The following is an 18,179-nucleotide window of genomic DNA, read 5'->3' as shown; positions in this document are numbered from 1 at the left end:
AGCTCCTACCAAGGCATGCTCTTTAGTTCTACCATAAAGGCCCTTTGGCCAGTTAAAGTCACCATAGGAAAGAGCACAGGAAATAGAAAGTATTTTAGACTATAAATACAGTAAATCAGATTAGCTTTCCTTCTTATGGTTTCCTTAAATATGACACAGTCCTGTTTTTTTTTTTTTTGGAAAAACCCTACCTGAATGTCATAAAACAAGACCGTTACCATCTATGAAAAGTACTTGATTTATAGAATGCAAAATAGTTCAATAATTAAAAAAAAAAACTGAAAAAAAACTTGCTAGAAGTTTTCCTTTATATGACAAACATTTTCAAATTAAACACAGGCCAAATCCCTGTAATAGGCATCAAAGCAAAACCTTAAATAAAATAAACAAGCTGTAGCATGGACTGCAACACTGGATGTTAATTCTGTTCCTTAGAAAGAATATAATGTTGTTTATGTTAAGGCAACTCACAATCCTTTTAATCCACAATATTTTTAAATTTCAGCCAAATTCTGTAATCCCCACTGTGCTAATATGTGGCTACCTGCAAGTTTAACGAGAGCCGTTTATGCATTTAGAAGCAGAATTTGACACTTAAATCTCAAGTGTTTGTCTAAACATGAAGTCTGTTAGAACAAAGCAAAGGTCAGAGTTTTCCAGTTTCGTATCATGCAAGCAAGGAGTTGTGATGTCTATACATGTTTTTTTCCCCCTGGACATTTTCGATAATAAACCTACAATGTTCCCTTCTCCCCAGGTAAATTAATTACTAATTAGCCAAATAGCTAAAAAGGGCAGGCTGCTTCACGTAAGATTTAATTAGTTTTAATTATCCATTAAATTAAAATGTGGTAAATTAAGACCCCATCCCGTGAGCCACAGAGGCTTAGGCAATTTGTCACTTACCAATTCTTGCATAAACCACTTGCGCTGTCAAATACACAGTATTATCTCATTGTACAGATTTTCAGATTTACTACCAAGAGATGAATGTCATTTACAGTGAAGTCCGAACATTAAGATTCCATTGCGATCAGCTTTTAGGCATTCTACCTATTCATACACTCTTAACAGTAAATGTCGATCCCACTAACTTCAATAGAATAAAAATAAACCAGCAAGAAAAGCATATGTTAAATGGTTTTGTTGAACTAGGCTAGATTCTCAGCATCTCACAGGATGACAAGTTATAAACATCTATTCTCTACAAGATATTTTGTGTCAAAGAAAGCAGGAAAACCCACTGTATTAAAAAAAGCCAAAACATTTCTAACAAATAACACCTCCCAAGTCACTAATGTTCATCACTGCTACATAATGGTCACACACTGACTTTGTATCTTTCCCCTCTTCACAGCTGGGCAGGGATTAGGTTTTAAAGAACATTAAGAAATGTGACTGAAGTCTATTTCTTCCTCTGAAGTAGTATTTTTCTGGACATCTGCATAGTGCCAAAGGTAAACTAGATTCAACAGAGAAACAGACATGAGACTTCCAACCCCTTCCCACATTAAAGACAACACAAACCCTCCAGCTCCTGTACTGGGCCAGGCCAGTCTACTTGATTTCAACCCAGTTGAGTATCCTCTCCTCAAAACCAGTGAAGGAGACACTGTAGATAAATATTGTAAAATCTACTCCTGTCCAAGTCTCACCCTGAACTGATGGAGATCAAACAGTAAATATTCTCTCCAAAAGCAAAGCTTATAGCTGCAACATTTCCCGTGAAAGTGATTTCTTCACAGAACGTGCAATTTCCTGAATTTCCTTCAGCATTTTTAATTCAATAGTGAAGGTAAATACTTTGTGAGCAACCTTAGCGTGATTTTTTTCATATCGGTAGAAGTTGTAGGAAAATTAATTATAATTGGTTTTGGCAATGTCTAGCAAAATATAACTTCGAAAGAATCCTAAAATAAGAGGTTTAGGGTGAAAAAAGGAAACCGCTACCTTATAGGACTTGAAACTCATGCTGGCCTCTACTTTCAAATCAAAGCCAGCATTACTAAAACACTGAACAAACACTCATAATGCACTGGTGTTAAGGACCAAGCAAATGAGCGTCTGCATTTGACTTTTTCAGTTTATGTTCTTAACTAGCCTAATTCACTCCATACATAAAAGCCACCACTAACAAACACACCTTACTTAGCCGGTTTCTGGACAGCTAACAGCAAAGGAACTCTAGATCATCGGAGTTAAACATATTCTGGGTTTCTTCTCACTGCATTAACCGTAGTTAATCAGTTCACAAAACTGCTTTAAGACCATAAGAGACGAAGAGCCTGCCTAGCCCTATCATGGGCACTGACATGCTGGGGAGGAGATCTCTATGGCCAATTCATACCTAGTGCCTCAAATTCTCAATTGGTTCATACCCCACAATAACCAGAATCAACACAACTGTCCTGGAGCTACCCATCCTGCAGCAAGATGCTCTTACAGAGCAGAAAGGTCTAAGGCCTTACTTCAGGTGAGCTCTATTTCTCCTTAAAATAAGCTGGAGCAACAGACAACAAGAGCTGCTGCCTGCGTGAGGCCTGACTAGTGGCAGAAAGCACTGGTGTTCCTGTACGGGAGGGAGGAAGGGAGATAAGCCTCCCTTCCTCTGGCAGCCACACGTGTGGCTCATAAGAGACATGGGAGGCAAAAGTGTTGCTCCTACTATTGATTTTAACTGCCTTAAATCTCAGCATGAAGCTGATTAAGGCAAAAAACATCCATAGAAAACCAGTACCAAAACACCAGGATGGTTTATGTGCTTAGCCAGAGCAGTTACTACAGAGTCAGACGGGATGGATGAGCTATGCTTCACGAAGATCTCTTTCTGCCATGAGTGGAGGAACCTACTGTATCTTAGAGACAAAAAGGAGAACAGGACTTATTTTTTCCATACAGAAAACACAACTACCAGCAGGAAGCTGAGAAGAGCCGCATCTATGTCAACAAGTCAATGAATTGACACAAATCCTTGCAGAAGTTGCAGGACCTGACTTTTCTCTGAATGAAAGTCCACTCATGATGGAATGGACAAGTACTGAACCTCCACTCTCATGGTGCAAGTACTGAGGACACCACAAAACTATTCCATATGTCCTGTCCCTACTACATGTTGCATGAAGAACTGCATCCTTTTGTTTGTTTTGAACCCAGCTTCTACTAGTTAGCTTATAGTTGCTGTACTGGAAGAAGCAGTGAGTATTCAACCCCCTTTCCATGCCATTTAATGATTTTGTAAGTCCCTGTTGTACTTTTCACCTCAGTCATCTCTTCTTCAGTTTTGGCCTCCTCAATAATTCTTCATACAGACGCAGGACCCTTCTTCAGCCCTGCTGCCCTTCTCTGAACTTTCTGCAGTTATAATGTATCTTTTTCTGGATGAAGGGACCAGAAGTGCACACTTTCTTCCTCTGTTGTCTTCCCTCAGGTACTGTAACGTTTTCAGCACTTTAGCGGTGCTAAAAATAGTAGTAGAAACATGCGCTTTCATCTAGTCAGCTTTCCAATTTAAAATTAAAGTAGAATTATTACTGGATTGAAGTAACCAATAATTATAAATCAATGTTATTTATTATGAGTAATTTAACACCAAGATCAGCAATAGGCCTATTTTAACAAGCAGACTGTAAGAAGAGGGTGTAACAAAAGCCATCCCCTCAAACGTTTAAAAACACAGTTACAAATCATTAGTACAGTTTTCAATTATAGAAAAATTATTTTCACAGAAATATGATTTTATATATCTATGATGTACTTTGAAGCAAGGACTCAGCAGATTTCTGTAGAATAAAGAAATACATCTTGGAATAACATTTTAGGGCTATATCTGATACGCACATTTAAGTAACAACAAAAAAAACCAAACGCTGTAGCTGAGTGTGCTAACAACTATGCCTTACTAATAAAGACAGTGAGGAACCTATTCCTCTTCAAAGTATACGTAAGTCTAACATCTGTGCAAGTTAACAGGCCAAAATTCTGAACCAGAAACAGGTACAATGCAGAACACCAGCCACTTAAGATTTACATTCTCAACTGCCAAAAAAGCACTTGTGTGCAGCTGTCATTTATATTTATTGTATGACTAACCCTTCTAGCCTCCCTTCTTACCACCATCTTTTCTTATCCATTCCTGGTCCCTTATGTAATACATATCCATGCACTTAAGAGTACTTGATCCTTATTCATGTCAAAACAACATTTGCACAAGTGAAGTGATACTAATGAACTGTAACTCTGCTTTCCTCCTCACTCAGCTTGCTGTTTTTCCAACCCTCTACTTAAAGAATTCTTGTGACTTACACTCAAACATCATGTCTTTTACATTTGTTCAGGCTTTCTAATCCTAAAGAATTAGGGTAAACTCTTGAGGGGGTGACTGGCAAGCTTTCACAGCTAATTGGTGGGACGCTATCATTTTAGACATGGAAGGTGTCCAGAGCATGTTGTCTATGAGACCAGCACTTCTTTCTGGAACCGTAAAAGTCTGAAAAGAAAGCCTGATGTCACTCTACAACGAAATGATCTGTTACTCCTCAAAGAAGGCGTGGTGCTAAAAGAAGCTTCAGTATGCTGTGTATTCAGAAAGCCTCAGCTTGAAGTCATTGATTTTTTCCATTATATGGATCTCATCTATGATCTCAAGTAAAAATGACAGACAACACTTTAATGAAACATCTTGACACTCAGAAACCTCACTTCCTTTTTATCTTGGTTAGCAGAATGCCTGCAGCAGAGACAGTCCTAGATGTACCGGTGGATACCCCTTTCAGGGCATAGCCTGGCAAACAGCTTTGAACAGAACGTGCTACTGACACCTAACTCTTTCCTCCAGCTGCTTGTTCCTACTCTGTCCCTGGATGTTTAACTGTGCCGGCACGGCATTTGTGCAGCTACATTGCAAATCAGATCAAGGAACAGATCCAAGGACAAATAACTCCACCAGAAGAATTTTTTTTTTTTAATTCAGATCAGTTCACTGATGTCAGCCACCAAGCAATTGCATAAACTTTTGTGCTGGCATGGCAAAGGGAAAACCTGTTGCTACAGCCTTAAGAGTGGCAAAGAGCACAGCCAATGCTACTTGCCACTTATCATCATTCACACTCAAAAGTTATTACAGATGTTAGTTAGCATTCCTTTCAAAGCCTGTACAAGACAGTCTGCCAGAGGCTGCAATTCAAGACGTTAGATATTCCTAAGACTCCAAGGGATAAGAAAATGCACATCTAGTCAGTACATACAATATAACATGCACACGCAAATATGATCAGTTGTGACAGCATATGAATTAACTCATGACAACAAAGTGAAAGATTCCATCCACCTCTTTGTCACAAAGTAGGAAACTTTTCAGAACAATTGGAAGCAACACGACACTACAGTTACAGTCATCATGGCGAGACGCCTGCTTTTGATTAGAAACTAGTTGCCTATAATAAAATCCCAAAACCACCACCCTCCCCTCCCCCTTTCTGGAATCACAAAAGTGAACCGATATGATACTGAACTTGGAAAATTACAGTTTCCCAAGCAACACTGGAATGAAAACAGAAACACCGATCAGCTTTCAGGCTGCTCTTTACAACAGGATTCAGCTGCACTCAGTCTATCAAGTATCGATTTCACCCCACCACCCGGCAAACCACACAGAAAAACATTTTAAACTCGGGGGAACAGAAGACAAGAGCATCCGAGGAACTCCAAGCAAGGCACGGCTTTGAGACAGAGATAATACGCTTTAATGAGCTTAACCGCCACAGTGGGATGCACCGGCCGCGCTCCCCGACACACGCCCTCCCTCCCCAGCTCTGGCCCCAGGCGGCGACAACATCCGCCCGCCAGCCCCGCACCCGCCCGCCCCGGCATCCCGCCCTGCCCGCCCCACTTCCCCGGCCCGGAGCTGCCCCAAGGCTGTCCCCAGCGCTAAAGGCCGACGGGCGGGCGCCGCGGGCCCCGGTCCCCCGGGCGGCGGAGGGACGCCTACCTTCACGGCTACTTCCGGAGCCGCGTCGACGGCCAGGGCCGGCGGGGCGGCGGGCGGCGCCCGGAGATGCAGCACGGCGTCACGGCTGGCGAGCACGGCGGCGCGCTGGGAGCCACCCTCAGCTTCGGGCTCCGAGTCGGGCTCCGAGTCGGAGCCGCCGTAGGAGGCGAGCGCGGCGATAGCCGCCGACATCTTGGCGCAGGGGATGACGGGAGGAACGGGTCCTGGCAGCTCCGCGGAGCGCGCTGTGTCCCTTCCCCCGCAGAACGAGCGGGGTGGGGCTGCACCTTTAAAGGTAGCCCATTAAAACGGAAAATACGCTCTAAAAGATAAAATATGGTCTTCTGTGGGATATACCGGCGTTTGAGGGGGGATCATCGCCCTTTGCTGTTGTTGGTGCTTAACCTTTCAGGACTCCCGGGCGGGACTACAAGCTCCAGCATGCAACGCGGCACCGGCCAGCCGGAGCCAGGGCCCGGGCCTAGCGGGCTCCCCGGGGGGGACGGCTCGGCGGCACCGGTGCCATGGCGCGGCTGCTGCCGCCCGAGCGGAGGAATTTTATGGAATTCGTGAAATTTTATCTCTTGCCGGGGAGACGCGCGCGAGGGGGAACTGCCCGCTGCCCGCTCCCGGGGAACGCGCGGCGGCCGATGACAGGGGCGCGAGCCCGACCGCTCGTCCGCGCCCGGCACCGCGCTCCCGCCCGTTACGGCCTGTCACGGGCGCTTGGGGTTTCCCCCCACGCTCGTCTGCACCTTGCGTAACGGCAGGGGAAAACATTCAACGGGGGGGGGGCGGAAGGGGCGCGATAGCTCCTGGGCGCCCGCCTCCTCCCGCACACAAAGGGTTTTCCCCACCTCTTCGGCAGAGAGGCAGCAGCGGAGCGGGCGGGCCGCCGCGCCGCGCCGCAGGGCTGCCGCCCGCCCGGGCCCGGCGCTCACCCCCGAACTCCCACCGCCTCGGCCAGGGCAGCCCGGGGGGCGGGCTGTGCCCCAGGGAGCCCCGCCCCGTCCTGCTGATTGGCCGCCAGCAGCCGGCTTTGGGTACGTCACAATGGCGGGCCCCGCCCCGCCCGTGCTGGGGAGAGGGAGCCGGCGGCCGGACTGTACCACCTGCCGCCCGCGGGGTGGGGTGGGGTGGGCTTGCCTCCCTCACGTCGCGGGGTTGGGGGGCGGCGGCGCATGGACCAGCCCGAGCATCGGGCGCTGGGGCCGGGTCCGGCCGCAGGGTAAACAGCCCTGCCCGCCTGCCTCCCTCCTGCCCGCCCCGGCGCGCCGGGAGAGGCCCCTCCTTCCGCGCGCGCACACACACACACACACACACACACACGCGCTGCCCTGTGTCTATTGTGAAGCCTTCGGGGGAGCTCCGCGCCGCCGCCGGGGCCGCACGCGCCCCCGCCGCCTCCCCCCGCCCCTACCCCCGGAGCCGCCGGCCGGCCGGCCGCGGCGCGCGCGGCATGGCAGGCGCCGCTTGAAGTTCCAGCGCCCCAACGGCCGCGGGGGCAGCGCGAGGCGACGGCGGAGGGAGGGGCGGAGGCGAGCGGCGTGGAGGTGCGAGGCGAGAGCGGAGGCAGCGCGCGGGAGCCGGGCCGGCGAGTAAGTGCCCCGTACCCCTTCCCTCGCGGTCCCGGGGGCGGGCGGGACCGGCCCCCGCCGCCGAGCCCGCGCCCCCGCTTCCCTTCCCCGGCGCTGCGAGACGTGCCTGCCCCACAAAGGGTCTGGCCGCCGCCAGGTGTTGGCCCCCTTCCCTTTGTCCGTGCCGGCGGCGGCGGGCGGGCGGGCGGGCGGGAGGGAGGGAGGGGAGCACGTCAGGGCCGGGGAGCCCCTGTCCCCCGTCCCCCCGCCGCCCCCGCTAGCAGGGGCAGGAGGGGGCGTGTTGCGAGGCAGAGGAGCGGAGGGGGCCGCACTTGTGCCGGAGCGCGGCGCTTTCCTCTCCCTTTCCTCGCCGCCCAGACCGCTCGCCCCGTGTGCCCGTAGCCGGTGAGGCGGCGGGATCGCCCGGCGGGGAAGGGGAGGGCCGTGCGGGGCCGGGGTCAGCGGGCAGGCGGCCCGGGCGGGGGGCGGCGGGGGTGACGTCAGCCGCAGCCAGGTGCGAGCGGCTGGCGCCGGGCCGGGCCGGGCTGAGGTGAGGTGAGGTGCTCTCCTCTGCTCTCCTCTCCCCTCCCCTCCCAGCCGGCCGCCGCCGCGCCGTTGGGGCGGCTGGGGCTCGGGAGGGCTGAGGTGGGGACGGGCGGCGGGGTTGCCGTTCGGAGGCGAGGGGATTCGATCCACTTGACGGCAGCTCTGCCCGCTGGAACACTGCTACCATTGTTAGGCTGGCTTGGCGATCGCGGCTGGCTGGGAGCAGGAGAAGCACGTAGGTTCCAACTTCTCCAGCCAGCAAAACGCCTTTCTCTGCGCCCGCTTCACTCGCGGACAGAATAAATAGAAACTACAGAGCGCTGAAGGGCTAGCTTTAATGCCAGGTATATACATTGCATGCGCTTGCACCTGGAGCAGTACATTGCCGTGACTTCCTTTCATGCTGCATGTGCTTTCAGAATTAAAGTGAACATACAGTGACATCTAATTGTGACACAGTGGCATTTAATCAGATTAAATGCTCTAGTTTGATTTTCCATCCTTCTCAGCAGTCACGGTTTTAAACAAATACCTTAGCTTGAGAAGATATAAATTGGATTCTTTTTGAAAAAATGATAGAAGAAACGTAAGGGCAAATAGAAAGTGTTCAGAGCATGGAGTGGAGCAAGGTGCTACATTTAGATCTGTTTTGTTAAACACAGACATGCCTCTTCCTTGTATGCTAGAATCGGGATTTTAGGTAAAAGTCCCACATTTTCAACACTGAGACCTTTGTTTACATCTCCAACAGCTGAAATATACTATGTTTAACTAGCATTTCATATGGTAATGAGTTGACTTTTAAATATATGCATGATGAATCTATAAGTAAGGAAAGCTATATGGCGCTTCACATGAATCAGTGCTTATTAATATCAAAAGTGGATCTTCCACTGCAGTCGATTTGTTTATTGGCTGTAATTGTTAACTGATTCCATATGACTGCATTCCTTTTTCTCTTGGCGTGCAGATCCTGGGTGTTGTCTGAAGTTGAAAGGTACGCTTCCTGAGAAGTGAAATATTTCAAGATCTATTTGTGCAACCAGTCTGTGATATTTTATCTGGAGAATTGTGTTGAAAATTATTAAACTAATTCTGCTTTGTTATCCTTGAATCTTTGAATGTTTAATTGACAAAGCTTTGGTAGTTTGCTTAAGTATGTTCAGCTACATTGTGTCCAAGCATCCTCGGTAGCTTGCCAGTAACATTTAATTGTCTGGGATTCTAGATGCTTTCATTGTAGAACCTGTGAAAATCACTTACTGGTTTAAATTAGTTGCCTTTCTGGTACCATCGGGCTAGTATATAAGCAAGCACACAAGAAGGCATTCAGTGGAACACCGTCTGAAGTGTCTCTTTGCTTAAATTGTAGCAAAGATTAATTTTTAGCAATCATGCAGATGCTATTTTTGAATATGAAATACTGACTTGACTACGCTTTAAAAGTGTAGATGGATAATAAACATGGTTATCTAAAATCTGGTTTTATTGAAAAAGCTGAGGAATTGCTGCTCGTCATTTATGTCGAGATAATATGTTAACACATAGTGACTATTAACTGAGTATTTGTGATTCAAGAAGGGGTTGATTGGTATAAAACAAATCAAACGAGTGATACAGCTTTTAAAAAAACTCTTCTTATTGATTATTGTATGCTGTAAGTATGTTCTATTTTAATCAGGTTCCAGAAAACGTATTATGTTATGCGTTGGATGCTGCTGGTTCGGAAGGCAGACTGGAGTAGTGGGTGGAAGGTGATTTGGGTTACTTGGCTCATCTTTTCATCCAGCTTCTCCGCTGCTGTTTTTCCTTGCAGTCACTTTGCCTCTCTTGCGTTGATTTCTCCAAAGGAAGAGAAAAATGTCCTGCTTTGTACAGCACTTTTGCATATAAAAAGGGCCTTTTGGCACCCATTTGTTACTACTCCTGATGGTGAATGCTATACCAGGTATTACCATGTCTTCCTTTTTTCCCCCAGGTGAAAGAGGAAGAAGTATTTTGAAAGAGTAGTTCCTTGAGCAGTAGAAGCCTAGCTTCTTACCCTTTTTTTTTTTTTTTTTTAAAATCTCATGGATGATTGTAAGCTCTAATGGATTTTTTTTTTTCCTCCCTGTTTGAAACATTTATATTCTCATCTTTTTGTGGATCGTCTAATGTCTAATAAGGTCTTAATGCATACTGCAGCCTTTCCCTTGGTCAGGACACTGATAGCATCTTGATTTCATGAACTTAGCATTTTCTTAGGCAATTATCTTTGAGACCTCTAGCCTTCTGTCAAATTTGATTGAATTCAGCCAGCCAGTTTCCAAGTGGGGGACCCCCCATTCTTCCTGCATGAGACTAATTTCCTTAAAAAGCTGGAGTAAAATATATTAAGTTTTAACTCAACAAGATTTCACAATTTTTCCTTCACATCAGTCTTTTCTTCCCTATAGTAGATAATGAAATCTGTTTTCCTGTGCTTTCAATGTGTTTTATCCTACTTTCTTTTCCCTTTACTTGCTCTTTCATAGTTCTCTTTTGTCGCTTTCCATGATGGATGTGCTTTATCTCATACCCTGTGTTTTCTGTTGGTTTTTCTTCCCCACAGATGACACACATAGTCCTGCTTGTTCTATTTTTGCTATGTATTTTCTATGTATTTTTTTTTTAACACTCTTAAACTTCTGTCAGCCCACTTGCATATACACTCACTTCTCATCCACCAAGATCAGTAAGTCTGCAGTTTGGAGTTGGAGGAGAAAAGTCAGATACTTGTCAGACAGGGACTGAACTAAAATATGAGGCTCTATTGTCTGTGGGAAATAGAGAGTTTGAAAGAAAACAATTTTTTTTCCTTTGTTCCTATGCTTTTGGAACTGAGAAAAGGTATCATGATGGAAGTCTTATCAGGTTACTGTTAACTGCATTCGGATTGGGCCTTTTTATAACCTTCTGCTCCTGTGTCTGATGCATCTTAATGTACTCTATTTAATTTAACTGCTTGGAGAGTGAAGCACCTTTTATAACTCATGTTCTGCTTTTTCTACCACCTTGGAACCTCTGACTGCTGCAAGGGTGATAATACCTCTTTTCCAGTTTTTGTTTTTTTGGACTATGTCCCGGATTCTCAAAGATACCAAGGCGCCAGATTGCAATAGGAGTTCTGTGTTCCAGTACATCTGTGAATCAGTCTCTTAAGTTTTTTGGGAGGGATCTTGAGGTCGTCTGACACAGATTACAGCCTATATATTTCATGTTTACAAGACGTGGTTTCAAAGAAGAAAAGATATGGGATAAGACTGGAACAACTTAGACCATCATACTTATTTCAAATGACTTTGCAAACAAAATGATTTTTTTGGCAGAGCCACCTCCTCCCTAGAAGTCAGAAGCTGCGTAGCCTCTTCGAACTACTCCAGTGCTTATGCAGTGCTGTGACCTGCTTCTTATAACACAAGTTGAGCAAAGAATGTGTTGGAGAGGCAGCAAAACATTAATTACAGACTTCCAGGAAAATAAACTAATTAGCATAATTAGAAATTCTCATATCTTTAATATTGGATTTCTTAATTCTCTGAAAAATGTTTTTTTAATCAGTTAAAGGACAGAAAATGTCATCAAAAGTGTATACATTTCTAAAAATACGTTTATTAATTTAGGTGCCTATATTTTTGGGGGGGTGGGAAGCTAAATTGAATGCTAGCTTACTTATGCTAGTGTGTTGGTGTAATAAATTGCCTTATGCACACAAAGAACTACAGAATAACAAAGGTAGTTACATTTTAACAAAACACTTAATGAAGAGCAGAAATAATGGATAGCTTTTAGTGAGTTTATACCTTGCTGTTGATTGACTTTTTAGTTAGATGCTATGGTTGCGTCATGAATTTAGTCTTCCGACGGCAGACTCCATACAGAAGTAGATTATTATGAATGCCATAACTGTCTGATGCTTAAAACTGCGTAGAAAATGGAAATCTATTCTAAAGCCAGGTGGGAATTTTGGCATCTAATAAAAGGTATTTAATTCTGTTGAAGCATTTCTTATAGTTAGGGCATTTGTACTGTTTTTTCCCTTTTTTCCGCTCCGTGGTAAGCTGCATTCATTTACTGGGAGTATTAATAGAGTCTCTGTTCTCTATCTGGCTGTTGTTTTCACAAATTTGGAGAACCTCAATGTACTTGAGTCCAATTTGGTAGAAATTAGTCAATAGATTTTAAGTTACTGAAGGAGAGCTTCCAACAAATACTCTGCAAGTGATCTCATAAACTTTGTTTACATAGGAAACAGGTCTGAAAATTGTTGGGCACTCTTAAAGAAAAAACATGCACACGTAATTCTCATCCCTTACAGTTGCAAAGACTGCTGGTAGACGCAGTAGTACTAACTAGTATTACTAATGTAGCTAGTACTGCTTCTGCAAAGACAATTGTGCCTCACTAATCTACTAGGGTTTCTGATTGCAGTAATGCCATAGCAGATTAAATTTTAATATGGTTCTAATTTACATATACTTTTTAAAGGTGTAGTTGAAGGTTCCTCACACCAGGCTATTAAATAAAGAAGCCATGATGTGAAAGGTAAAGGATTTTCATGGGTCACAAAAATCTCTGAGAGGAAATAACAGAAATAAGTGTTAAGTTATAGGAGGTGTAACGTTTTGTCTTAAATCAGGGGCTGTTCAATATTTTCTATTAATCATCTGTAGAATTTGATTTATAAAGTAGCAGTATTTACTGAGGATTCAAAACTGTTTTATCAAATTCAGAAATACTGGAAAGGTCACCTGAGAAGTCTAAGCAAGCTGTGTGGAAAGGACAGCAGGATGACAGGTAAAACTGATTGTTGGTATATGCAAAACAGTGTGTTTTGGAGGCAGAAAATAAGATACCATTTATATGTCTTAAAAGTTCCTAAATTAACAATATTAATATAACAAGAAAATTTGGGCGTCATTGCAGTTTGCTGAGGTATCGTTACCCAATTTATAGCCATAATCAGGAGTGGGGAAAAAAGCATAGAGAAGGAAGTGCCATTCTATACAAATTCCTTAATTCTGATCTGCAATTCAAAGTGTGTTATTAACTGTCAATTAGCTTAAAAAAGAGAAATCACAGTATTGTAGAGAGTTTGATAGGAAGGATATGGCAGAGTTTTTCAAGGGATTGAAAAGATTGGAATTGTTTACCCAAGGAAATGAAATGCAGATCAAACAAGTGAGGAGTGGGAGGTTATAAAATAGATGTGAATTTATGCTCTCCAATAGCAGATGTAAAAGAAAAAAAGCTGCATTCAGTAAAAGACAATTTGTTGAAGCCATACTTTTTTGCAAGGAGAGGGGAATTGAGAATTTTTCCCTGTTTCCACTCAACGTACCTGTATTTCTCTCCATATATGTATGTATGTGTCTGTCATTCAGTGTTAGACTGTTTCTCTTGAATACACAGAACCAGCTTAAACTCCTTGCTTTATTTGCTTCAAACCAATAATTTGACCTTTGCTCTTTCTCATCTGCTCAAGTAAATTAATATTCATTGGAGTGAGGTATTCTCAGTCTTCTATAGCTGAAATGAATTTTGTCATTTTGGGGCTTTGGAGTAATTTCCTGGCTGTTTGATATAATGAACTGTTTTACACAAAATGAAACAGTCCAAATCAGAGGGATAATGAGAGAAGCTCTTACATCAATATGTTGAATATGGTAATGGCTTGTAGCATGGGGATGGCCAGTGTGAACACAAACCATGGATGAAAATTGATGTTTGAAGAGAAGCCCTCTTAGGCCAATCCAGCAAGCTTATAATGAAGGTGTATGGCAAAGGAGCATGAGGGTCCTTTTTGGGGATGGAGTCTTCTTTCAGATTAACCCTTTTGTTTAGTATCAGCACTGCATAATAGATGCATAGGTTATGGAAAATTGGAAGTGTGATTGACACTGAGGTACTTAACTGGCAGTACTTATGCTAAATACTGTATTACAGTGGCTTGTCCAGCAGCACCCAGTTGCCACCTCTAAAGTAATAGCTATGGAGTGGCCAAAATCAACGTTGTCATCTATATTTCTTCAACATGATACTGTTCATGGTTTGAGGGTGCAGAATCTTTTACCTTCAGGCACATGCAAGATAGTGATGTGGGTTCAGATAGATTGTCTGCCAGATCAGCTATACCAGGTAAGCAGGGTCACTATTGAAGAGCCATTGTTGGTAGCTGAGAGCAGTTTTCCACAGAAGATTCTCATTATCATAAGACAAACCAGCACCTTCCACAGTGATTTTGGCACAGACCTTCAAGTAATTTAAAAAAAAAAATAGGAAAATAACAAGTCATTTATAACTTGATAATATGTGAAAACTTAAGTAGTTCAACCAGCTCTTGTAAAAATGGCATGCAGAGTCAGCTTTTCAGTAAAAAAAGGAAATGCTTAACTTGTTAAATCTTGTTCAGCCACTAGCCACTGAATGTGTGTGCAGAAATGCTTAGAGAGGTCTTTTAACTCATGTGGTTCTGCCTTTTTGTTGATATTAAAGGCTGTGATTGACAAACTTTTCCAATTGTGCTTCCATGTGCAGTGGTGAAACTTACTAGGCTTGAGAACACAATCAAAAATACAAGTTGAGTTTGTCACAGGTGCTCTTTCTTTGGAAGCCTCTCAGGAACAAGGGCTTTACAAAAATTGTGTAATTTGTGGGAAGGGAAATCTCACTTCTGTGCCTTCCAGCTACCCGGTGTGGCAAATGTCAGCCTCTGCTGGTAATACAAGACAGTGATATTTATTACATCTCAATACTCAGAGTAGCCTGCTCTAGTTGATGCTGCTTTGGGCAACTTCAAATGTTCTATGATCTTCATTGCAGGCAGAAAAAATCTCTTGCAAATAATTCAGGAAAAGTGATAGGTGGCCTAGACTGCTGTAGAAGTGGTAACGAAAGTTTCTGGCATTGCAGTCTGATCTGAATTTGCTCTTGTGAAAATACATCATAAATGATACAACAAGTATTCGGTGTTGCAGGGATCTGCATTGCAGCTGAAGAATGGCATTATATGGCAGAATACATATGCATATCATTCATATACAGAATGAACTGACGTTATTCCATAGTCTTGAAGATTCAAGACTGTTGCACTTTGGAAACTTCAGATGTTGCTACCCACTTGAACCAATACTGTCTGCATCCCCAGGCAAGACAACGGAATGCATTCTGTGGCTCTAGCTAGCATGAGTGGTCTATTTAAAAAAAAAAAAAAAATCTGAGTTACAGAAGAGTTGACAGGTTTTGTTTCCCATGGGACTGAACTTCAAGCAAATCTACCTTCAGCAAGTTCCATGATATAGGGAGAGGTTCTGTACAATTCAGTCCCAAAAGAATATACTTTCTACCAGCTATGATGTTTCCAGTAATGGAAGTCAGATATTGGGGATTATCTGTGCCTAGCCTATCTAGCTAGACTTTTATCCATTCACTTTTAACTATAAAAAAAGATTATATTTCTTTGTCTAGGAAAGGAGGAAAAGTTCTATTAACAAGGAGAAAGATTTTTGTTCATACTAGTTTTTCTCATTGGAGGAGAATGCCATATTCAATTCCATGCTTGTGGCTACTCTGCTGATAAACACATTATTTTATTCCAGGATGACAAATATACATGTCTTTAAGCTCTGGACAGGTTTGTATTCCTCCTATACAGTCATCTGTCCGATCTGCAGGAAAGTTCAGAGTGGGGCTTCATTACTCTAATCTTTACAAGTACTGGCAGTATTCTTGAAAAAAATTGATCATAGTGATACTACGTCAAAGGGGAAAAGGAACTCTAATGGCTCCTCGGTCCATACCTGATGCCTTATATTCCAAACTCTCTATTGCAGTTGAAGTAGATGGGATTGGTTCTTAAGCTCTACCATGTTTGATAGATTCTTGAAGCACTAATATATTTATTCGGTGTCTTCTAGTAAACTCAAGGTTCCTCACAAGTTTACTATCTGCTTATTCATTAGAGATCTGGTAAGCGTTGCCAAAAGATTATTCTCTTGAAACCTGTGGACCATTCCTTTGATGGTCTGTTGATTTGTTTAATACAGCATAGCATGTTACACTTGGAATGACCTTATTGTGATGGATCAGTGTGGCCCAACGATGGGACATCTTAATGAATGTATATACTTTTGTGGCCTAAAATTTTTCTTAACTCTGAACTTCTGACAGCAACTGAATGCGCTCTCTGCCTAGACATTAGAGAGTTCCTGAGGGAAATAGCCACTTAATGATTAGTGTTGCCCTAAGGCGGTAATTGGTAAGAGGTTTCATGTAGAATAACCTATTGGTAGAGAAAAATCCTTGTTACTTTGAATACTTTCAGACTCTTGCCCTGTCACATAAAATAGTGCCTTAATTCTGTCTTTCATTGTTCCTGGGAATACATTGAAAAGCAAAGCCATTTGTGTATAGAAACAATCTAAATGGGTCATCTTCTGTGTCTGAGTATTTTCAGAAATGTAAGCACTTTCCCCTAGCTCAATGCTTGCATATGGGGCACTGGCTACCAAAGCTGATTTTTGAGCATGAATGTAGCATCCAATCCTTTTTATGTGGTAAGAAACAAATATTTCAGTTTTTCAGAATCCCAAACCATATGCTTGTTGTGGATATTCTAGTCCATCCTTGATTATAATGAGCTGCTTTACTCATAGTTAGTAATTTTTCCTTTGAAACCTTCTGTATCATTAGAGAAAGAATCTTTTTAGAAAAAAGATTAACTTTGTTAAGCAAAGAGGTAAGGATATGATTTTAAAATGGAGACAGCTAGAAAAGAAAACTGTAAGAACTGTATGATGCAGTCGTAAAACGTGTTGGATGTTGATTTACGGTTTTGGTTGTTGGTCAGTTTTAGTTCTGAAGCATGTTAGCTAGAGAGAGCTAAGGACTCTGCTTGATGGTAACCTTCTAGAAAGCCGAGAAAGACTTTGAAGGACAGATCTTTCTCTACCTGTTTTATGCCTCCTTTTTCAAGGATTCATAAGCTTGCGTTGCACCACTTTCAAACACGCGCTGTAAGAGTTTTTAATCTTGGTTTCTCACCTTCCTCAAAAGTCTGACTTGCAACATGAGGCTTTTCATATGTTTTTTTTTCTGACTTGCAACTTGCCTATATACTGTTTTGGCAGGTTAGCAGTCTATGTTAATTTTCAAGACGTTAATGTCCATTTAAATCCCAAAACACATCTGTTAGCCTTATTTTTAGAGTACTTATCTCTAAGCTTGAGTTGCAGACAAAACAATAGATGGTTTTGATTTCATGTTGGAACACGAGCAGCCCTTTGGACATTGTTGTTGAAGGGATTCTGGAGAAGCCTGATTGACCTGTACTTGGGAACAGTGCTTTGATTCAAAAGGTACATGTCAGAAAAATACATATTGTGTCAGGACCTTATTTCTGTAAGACTGTAGGAATGCTGAAATACCTGGAGTCTTATAGAAAGAAAATGCATGTTCAGTACACAGAGTTATAGCCCTTTAAAAAGTGCAGACGTTTTAGGATGCCTAAAACAGACAATGAAACATTTGAATATAATGATAATAATCATGTTGTTGTTCAGATTGGTGGATTTTTTTTCTAACTTTCTTTGAAAGTTAGAAAACTTTGAAAATTTCTAACTGGTACATGGTGGTCTCACTGTAGTGCATGTATTAATTTTGGGTAGAATTATGCAAGCTTTGGAGATAAGATTTAATAAGTGACATGCAGATCTATTTAAAAACTATAAAATTGTAACTTAATTTTTAGATTTAATTGGACAAAACTATGGTAATTACTGATATGTAATCATTTTTCTTCTGTTAAAAATGCTGTGGGTTTTGTTATGTAGATGTAATTACAATCGAGTGCTTCAAAATCACTTGTTACCCTAAGTTAGTGAAAGTTCATAGTAAAAATTAAATATATTGTAATTATTACATATTTAAAAAGTAAAAGTATTGCTAATACTGTTTGTTATTGTGCAGCTGTTTAGGATTTTAAAAATATATTCTGTAATTAGTGGATACCCTAGGGAGAGAAATTTGTCTATTAAATATAGTTAGCTAGTGCA

General features: G+C 42.8%; 2 protein-coding genes across 2 annotated transcripts in view; one reads left to right on the top strand and one right to left on the bottom strand.

Moving 5' to 3' along the window:
- CDC40 (cell division cycle 40) overlaps positions 1 to 6,937 on the bottom strand; it is a 42,955-nt gene extending 36,018 nt beyond the window's left edge. The window contains exon 1 of the mRNA XM_075145662.1: positions 5,987 to 6,937. Within this exon, the coding sequence (XP_075001763.1) occupies positions 5,987 to 6,178 (192 nt within the window). The 5' untranslated portion in view covers positions 6,179 to 6,937. The remainder of the gene's footprint in view (positions 1 to 5,986) is intronic.
- Positions 6,938 to 7,508: 571 nt separating this feature from the next.
- WASF1 (WASP family member 1) overlaps positions 7,509 to 18,179 on the top strand; it is a 97,598-nt gene continuing 86,927 nt past the window's right edge. The window contains exon 1 of the mRNA XM_075148074.1: positions 7,509 to 7,584. The gene's annotated coding sequence lies outside the window, so the exon portion shown is untranslated. The remainder of the gene's footprint in view (positions 7,585 to 18,179) is intronic.

The sequence above is a fragment of the Calonectris borealis genome, chromosome 3, assembly GCF_964195595.1.
Source record: "Calonectris borealis chromosome 3, bCalBor7.hap1.2, whole genome shotgun sequence".
NCBI classification, from domain to species: Eukaryota; Metazoa; Chordata; class Aves; order Procellariiformes; family Procellariidae; genus Calonectris; species Calonectris borealis.
The sequence above is the reverse complement of the archived record's forward strand: the minus strand, read 5'-3'. Positions and strand labels throughout refer to the sequence as shown.